The sequence below is a fragment of the Theobroma cacao genome, chromosome 7 (assembly GCF_053813885.1).
Source record: "Theobroma cacao isolate CCN51 chromosome 7, ASM5381388v1, whole genome shotgun sequence".
Lineage (NCBI taxonomy): Eukaryota > Viridiplantae > Streptophyta > Magnoliopsida > Malvales > Malvaceae > Theobroma > Theobroma cacao.
In genome coordinates this window covers 9,713,275-9,721,739 of record NC_142645.1, presented here as the reverse complement: position 1 = coordinate 9,721,739, position 8,465 = coordinate 9,713,275, and the positions used below count along the sequence as shown (strand labels likewise).

Genomic DNA, 8,465 nt, shown 5'->3' with positions numbered 1-8,465 from the left:
AAATGCAAAGCAAGTAATACCTTGAGTAGGTTTATTTTGCAATATTTCTTGCAAATTTGAAAGTAAGGTTTTACGTTCCATCCTTATATAATTATTTTATTAATTAATAAAATTTTAACAAAATAATTGGACTCTGAGAGAATTTTCAACATAAAAAAACATTTTAATAAAAAACCCCTAAAATGAAATTTTCTAATATCAATCCCTCAAAACTTAAACCCCCAAAAGTTTTGCACCACTCTTCTCAGCTACCGAATCATGTTCTGAGAAGCACAACTCCCCAAACTCAAAATTTTCAAAGATTGCAATGAAAGAGAGTGCCAACTTCTAGCCTTAGAAACCAATCACTCTAAGAAACCACCACAAAAGCTGCAAAACAACCTCAATCAATACCAAAAACCAATCAAACCCAATTATATATTTTTAACACAAATTTGCTTCATCAGCCTCGGAATGCGCTTAACTTGTCACTTCCATCATCGTTGTTCATTCACTTGATGGAGCCACAGATCCTCTCCTTCACCATTACAACTATTTTTTGTGCAAATTTTGTCGTTATAAAAAAAATTTTATAACTTAGATGACAAGAAAATATGTGCCACGGCTTTTGTCACGATAACATGATTAACATCCTCACAAAAATTATAAATTTTCATTTTCCTTTCAATTTTTAAAAAACTTTCTTATTTAACACAAATGATTCTTTTGTAATTATTAGAAAAGAAAAAATATTATGAATCGACTTATCAAGTAAATGACACATATTCGCCGATATCTTTACGTCTTGTTTGTATCATACAATCCATTTTATATGAATATAAAAAGGTATATTCTTTTAAGAAATTCATTAACTATTTAAAAAAATTATAATTAATTTTTATTTTTTTACATATATTTCTATTTTTTATTATTTTCAATCAAATTATATAAGTTTTTATTATTAATACTTGATTAATTATCATTAATCAAAATATCACTTATTATTTTTTTATAACACGTAATGATATGAAAACTAAATATATCATCATGTTGCGTTATTATTTACTATAATATGTAAACATATCGTATTAACATATTACGTGATATAAAACAATAAATAACATTTTAATTAACAACATATAATCAACTAATAGTTATAAAGAAATATTTGATCAAATATAAAGATATAGAGATTTATTGAAAATAACATAAAAATAAAAAAAATTATTTAAATAATTTTAAAATTTAAAATTAATGATATAAACTTTGAAAAGGTTTAAGACTGAAGTAATAAAATTTAAACGTTGAGAAGTGAAAGTAAAAACTACTAAAACGATTGAAATTAAAGGTTTAATTATTCCTATAAAATAATCGCAGAAGTGACTTATCCAAAAAAAATGTCAGAATTGGCTGGCATGAATATTGGTTAGACAGAACGTGTTGGTTTGCTGAAGTATTCCTATAAAATTAAGTGTTCCACACATATTTTTCTATTTAAAAATCTGCACTATCCTGCGTTGACTCAACTCAAGGTGAAGTCAGTTCATTTCCTTACCTTCAGCATTGGCTTCTGTGTTAGAATTCCTGATCTTTTAGGCAACAATTTGGAATTTATACACGGGGCAAGGTACTTCATCTTCCACACGGCTTTATACTCATCTTCTTTAGTTGCAGCCTAATTTAATTCTCAAGCTTCACTTACCTGTTGTTCCAATTTTTACAAGTTTTTTTCCCAGATCAAATCGCTTTTGATTGTTTATATTTACTTCTGAAAATACAGAACAAATTCGGATAATCAGTCTTTTGGAACTTTCATATTTTGCCTGTTTTATCTCTGGTAAGTTTTTCTTTCATACGAAGACTGTCTTCTTGAATATAATCTGATTTCATCTTTGCTGTATGTGTGTTATAAGTGAGAATATGGAAATTCCAAATTAGGGAAGTGGAGAGATAATTATTTGACTTTGTTGGATGAGAATCAGAAAGGAAATGAAATCTTTGATTATTATTAAATAAGAAATCTTTAATTCATCCATTTTCAAACTTCTAGAGATAGAAGGATAGAGAGAACATTTGAAGAACAAGTTTTCAGCAACAGTTTGACCTGCTGGCAGCAGGGCGAATCTGGTCTGTTAAATCAAAGATTAATTAGAGTAACAGAAGAAGAAATTTATTAATTACACAAATTTATCTCAAGGAATTTTAGTAATTTAAGCATTGACTTGATTAATTAGACAAGAAAATTGAAACGAGTGTTATGAATTTTTTGGTTCATCATCCATAAATCATTTGATAATTTATACATTTCGTTAAAGTATCAGCCAAACAAGCTTTACAAATCAATGAATATTATAAGCCCTATTTTGTAAATTAGAAAAAAAGGGAAATGCATAATTAGATAACAAATGGGGATTTTTTTTAGTTATATTTCGTGCATGGTAAATTAACATTTATATTTGTCTTCTGCTGTGTACGTGTGTGTGTATATAATTATACAATAATAAGGTAACCAATATAAAAAATAAATGTCACTAATGTATTTCGTTATTGGTATTATGATATTGCAGGAAAATTGCTTTATTATGGATCTTGTAGAGCTAATTTGGGAGATGTTAAAGTGTTTAGGAGGTCCAACATGCAGATATATAGATCATCACAGAAAACTCGAAGAAAGGATGAAAAATCTTCAAACACAGCTTGACCTATTAAATACTAGAAAGAGAGATGTGGAATTGAGAATAAAAACAGAGCTTCGATGGGGAAAAATTTTAAGGGAAGAAGTAGATAAGTGGCTTCAAGATGTACAAATCATCAATCATGAAATACAGGACATTGATCAAAGGGTGCAAAATGTGTCTTGTTTTTCACGTGCATGCCTAGGAAAACGTGTTGCCCAAAAGGTTGAACAAGTGAAGAAAATTATTGGGCAAGGTAACTTCACTGAAGCTCTAGTAATTGATAAACCATCTACTAGTGGAGTGACTTTTCAGTTGGAACATTTAGAAGGTGAAACCACCGTGTTAGAAAAACTTTGGAACTATTTGATGGGTGATGAAATTGGAATGATTGGAGTTTGTGGAATGGGCGGGATAGGAAAAACTACTGTCATGAAGCACATATGCAATAAGCTGTCAGAGGAGACTAAAGGTCTATTTGATGAAGTGATTTGGGTCACTGTTTCAAAGGAGCTCAACATCACCAAATTACAAGAACAAATTGCTATTGCTGTGAAAATTGTACCTTTTCCAGAACTTGAACACAAACGAGTAGCAGCGTTAATGGAACAATTGGGACAAAGAAGATATGTATTGATTTTGGATGATGTTTGGAAAAAGTTTTCTCTCTTGGAGGTAGGGATCCCTAAACCAACACCAAGCAATGGGAGTAAAGTGGTGTTAACTAGTAGATCGGTTGATGTTTGTATGTCTATGGACTGTGAGATAGTCAAAGTGCAGCCACTTTCAAATGAGGAGTCCATGAATTTATTCTTAGAGAATGTCGGACGTGGGGTTCTAAAGGTTCCATCCGTAAAAGAAATTTTGGAATGTATTGTTAAAGAGTGTGATGGGTTACCTTTGGCCATTGTGGTAATAGCTGGGAGTATGAAAGGAATAGATGATGTTCGTGAATGGAGGAATGCATTAACAGAATTACAGGAACATGTAAGAAGTGTTAGGGGCACAGATGCTAAAATTTTTGAACAAATGAAGTTCAGTTATGATCGTTTGGAAAATTCAAAAATCCAAAATTGTTTCTTATATTGTTCATTATATCCAGAAGATCAGATAATTTCAAAGATGGAATTAATAGAATGTTGGATAGATGAGGGATTCCTTGAAATTGGGAGTCGACAAGCAATGTATGATAGGGGTCATAGTATATTAAATAGGCTGGAAAACAATTGTTTGTTAGAAAAGCATGGTGACAGAGGTGATGTGAAGATGCATGATGTAATGAGAGATACAGCATTATACATCAAAAGTTCTAGCTTCAGGGTAAAAGCTGGCACGGGATTAAAAGCATTACCAAGCAAGCAAGAATGGGCAAATGATCTTGAAAAAGCTTCATTCATGAATAATTACATATCAGAAATTCCTCCCGACTTGTCACCCAATTGTGAGATACTTTCAACCTTATTATTGCAAAATAATAGGTTATTACATAAGATCGCAGAATCATTTTTTCAGCACATGCATAGACTCAACATTCTTGATCTTTCTTATAGCAATATTGAGCAACTGCCCAATTCTGTGTCAAACTTGGAAAAGCTTAAAGCCTTGGTGCTTCGTGGATGCAGAAACTTGAGATATGTGCCTTCATTAAAAAAGCTTACAGCACTAAGAAAGCTGGACCTGTGTGATACAGCTATTGAAGAGGTGCCTACTGGTTTGGAAATGTTAGCAGATCTCACATATCTTAATTTAAAAACATGGTGTTTAAAGGAGCTGCCAATTGCAGTTCTATCTAAACTTACTTGTCTGCAATATTTGGTATTTGATGTTGAATCAAGTACTTCAAAAATAAATGGATCTGAAGCAATTAGTTTCACGAAGCTAGAGACATTTGAAGCGAGATTTAATGACTTGATAGACTTTAATATGTACAGCAAGTCTCCACAAGGTCAAAGGCTTACTTCCTACTTGCTTGTCATGGCACCACTTGAAGCCAAGTTTGACATCAGAACATTTAGAGGAGGAGTTCTCAAGTTGAAGGTCACGTTCAATTTCAACGTGCACGAACTGTCCCTCCCACGAAAAACTGTAACAAAAATTATGAAATATTTGGCAGCGATCGAAGGTACGTACTGATCAAATCAAACACATAAAATTTCACTATTCTCTATTGATAATTAACTGTGGATATCGGTTTTCCTTTTCATCGTGAAATTGTCCTTGCAATAGTTTTATAAATGGCTAATGTGCAGGATTGAATATGTTTTCTAACCTAATTAGGGGATATCTGATACTTGGCTTTATAATGTAATTTCTACTCTTTTATCTGTGTTTCGAGAGGCTAATTTATTATCCCATAATTAATATTGCTGAGGATCATAGAAGTTTTATGGCCTCACTCTTATAGCCAGATTAAGAACTTGGATTCTAATTCCTCATTGTGAAAGTTGTAATTAGTAACAAATATATGTATTGAGAATAAATCAAACCATTTAAAAAAAGTGAATTTTGTATATTAAATACATTAATTAGATTATTTAGGAAAAGAAATTTGTGAAAAGTAAATTATTTATACTTGGAAAAAATTGAAACTACTCAATATTTTTTCCTTTTTGAATAAATGAATATTCATGAATTAGGTGAAATGCTGGAAAAGTTACACATGTTGAGAAAGTTATGGGGCCAAGTGAGTATTGTTTTAAACAAAAGTAAAAATCGTGTGAATTCTAAGAAATTTAGGATCAACTACAAAATGGGGAAAACTTTAGAAACTGAGACTTTGACAAAGCCTGGAGGAGTGGCAATATTGAACAAATCCCAACTTTTGGTTTAGTTTACCGTCTAAAATTTCCAATAAGACTCAAATGCAACCAAGAACACCCAGACAATTGTCAATGTTTTTTAATGCAGTTATATACTTGGGATATATTTAAGTTTGATTTAAACTCTCAGTGATGTTATTTGATAAGTAGTCTACCTGTTGACATATTTTAAATGAATTAAAATATAAACAGCGTTAATACTAATCAAACAGAAATATTTAATGTAAAAGCAATATTATTTATGTTAAACTTTTTATGAGAATATTTAAGTGGTTTATTTTTAACACTTGTTGAATCCATTGAGTTATATATATATATATATATATATATAAAAGACAAAATTATTAAATTTATATTACTATGAATGTATATATATGTAGCTAATGATTTACGTTTTTGAAGTTTATGCTTTTGTATATAATGACAGTGATGATTCCTTATAGTTTTCCTTGCACATGGTTATAATTGTCATATCAGAAATTGAATTTGATAATTTGGGCATACCATTTGACCGTGTCATTATTGGTTGGTGAAGGTGTGGAATCTCTGTCCGTTGATAGGGCACAGGAACGTTTCACGGTAGTTGGTGATGTGGAACCTACCCAAATGGTCAAGAAATTGAGTGGTTTTGATATAGCCAAGTCTGGCAGGCTGGAGATTCTACATGATGATCTGCCCACTAAAGACGTAGTTTTAAGTGGGTGCCAGGTAGGAAGTGAAGACCCAGTAGCGCTCCCGAGTGACCTTTGCTGTCTGAGAATTTTTGAGTGCCACAATCTGAGAACCTTAAGTGACATTTCCTTGTTCCAACAAACAAATGAGTTGAGGTTCTGCTCAATTCATGATTGTAGAGGGATAGAATCCGTGCTTGACTTTTCATCGTCGTCCTTGTCACCATGCACCCCATTCCAGAAGCTTGAGCTCTTGTGGCTTGAAAATTTGGATAACTTGCACATGCTTGTTAAAGTAGGAGATGTTTCTACATCGAGCACTGCACTGCCTCTGCTAGGCATCTTTTCCCATCTTAAATCAATTCGGATTGAACGATGCTCAAACATGAAGCAGCTATTTCCACATGAGCTCGGACATGATCTCCAAATCCTGGAGTACCTAGTAGTTGCTAATTGTGGAAAAATGGAGGAAATAATAGCATCAGAAGAGGAAGAAAATCATAAGGGAAAAGAACGCATTCGCCCATGATGTTCAGTCTTCCCAAATTAAGAAAGTTGAAATTAAAGAAATTACCAAAGCTAAAGAGCATCTGTAGTTCAAATACGGCAATGAAATGCGACTCTCTTGGGGATATTGCAGTAAGGGAATGTCCAAATCTGAAAAGGATGCCACTACATCTTCCTGTTTTCCAAGACACTGACCCATCATCTTCTCATTCTTCCTGTATAATCCGTGTATATCCAAAGGAATGGTGGAAATCAGTAGAGTGGGACTTTCCAAGTGCTAAGAATATTCTGCAACCTCGGTTCGTTGGTAAAGGAATGAAGTAAAGCACCGTTTAAATCAAATTCCTCAGGTAAACAACGAGTTTCATTTACTTCTTTTTTTGGAAAATTTGAAGATTTATTATTCAACCAAAGAAAAAAAGGGAAATCTGCTACAAGAGGATTTGGATTGGTTGAAAAGAAACCAATCCTGTCACCAAATAAAGATATCAAATGTTTAAAATAAACCTAGATCATTTACCAGAAACTGAGATTTTCATGTCTGTTAGTAACGGTTAAAAGGCTCCCTAAACAAGCTCTGATTTTAGCTTATTTTGTTGAAGATTGCTCATTTGCTTCACTTCCCAAAATATATTTGTGTCATCCCAACGTTCGGATTGCCCCCAATAAAATTCTGATTACTCTGTTTTGTTTAATGATTAGAATGAATGGAAGCAAGTTGTTTCATTAAATACCGGCTGTAGATTGCTGCCGCCAAGCCCCCTTTTCTTCTTTGTAGCTGCAGCCTTTAGATTGGTTTAGATACTTTCTTGCTTAGATCAATGTTGCTAAGGATGTCTCTAATTAATGTTCCTTTTTCCTTCCTTTCTTTGTTGGTTTTTCCTTTTTGGGGGAGGGGTGGTTTGGGAAAAGCAGGTAGATGAAAGAATTGCGTCAATCAATCTTGGAGAAACAATCAACCGAACTCGTAACTGAAGATTCATTGCTCGGTTGTGGTTCTATCTGTGATGTACCTCTTGTGGTTTTTTCAGAGCAATAAACTTAGATTTTGGGTTAAATCTCGTTGCACTGTTCATGTGGCATTTCAACTTTGTTTCTACATTTCTTATATTTAGTTGCCTCCTGTCCCGCACCCCCTGCCGACTGAAGAGTTTCCTCTTTCCGTGCTGACTGGACCCCTTGCCGCTGATTCTTCCCTTTCCGTCCGACTGCAGCTTTCTCCAGCTCTTCGGCTCCTGCATTTTCCTGTAGTAGGATGAGAGGTCTTTGAAGGTTCTACTGGTGAAAAATGATGACTCAACTCGCCATTTTTTTTGGCCTTGGAAATATTGGGGTGTTCTGGCATTTAAAATTTCTGGGTGATTTCACGCTGAATGGTGCTACGGCTTGTGTTGTATTGGGATGTTCTACCATCCTTCATTTAGTTTGAGAGTTTGATGTTGTTTCTTTTGATTTGTTGTTGTTGCTTGTCTGCTGACTGCTGGGTCTGTTTATTGCTGGTTAACAAAGGCTTATCATTATTGTTGCTGGAGTTTTTATGCTGGATTTCTTTTCTTGTTTCTGGTTTTGGAATCCTAGAAGTGCAAGGAGTTATGTCTTTACTGTTTCTGGTGTATCTATCTAAGATGCTACAAAGTTTATGCCCAGTCTACTGGGTCACAGAATGGCTAGGTGATGCTGCACTTGTTTTTGTTTGGTGTTGTTAGGTTTCTCTTTGTTGGATCATGGTCGGAGGCGTTACTGCTGTGACCTTGATCTTGTTATCCACTTTATGCTATTAAATAAAATGACATCCTTTGATTGAGCAAAAATAA

At 33.4% G+C, this 8,465-nt stretch overlaps 1 protein-coding gene across 1 annotated transcript; it reads left to right on the top strand.

The window, feature by feature from the left end:
* The first annotated feature begins 1,731 nt into the window (after positions 1–1,731).
* On the top strand, positions 1,732–8,465 carry LOC108662933 (putative disease resistance protein At4g10780). The gene is given in 5 exon segments (XM_018124827.2): positions 1,732–1,816; positions 2,547–4,776; positions 6,009–6,646; positions 6,649–7,001; positions 7,567–8,465. Coding segments are annotated over 3 exon segments (3,180 nt in total). The 5' UTR covers positions 1,732–1,816; positions 2,547–2,561; the 3' UTR covers positions 6,976–7,001; positions 7,567–8,465.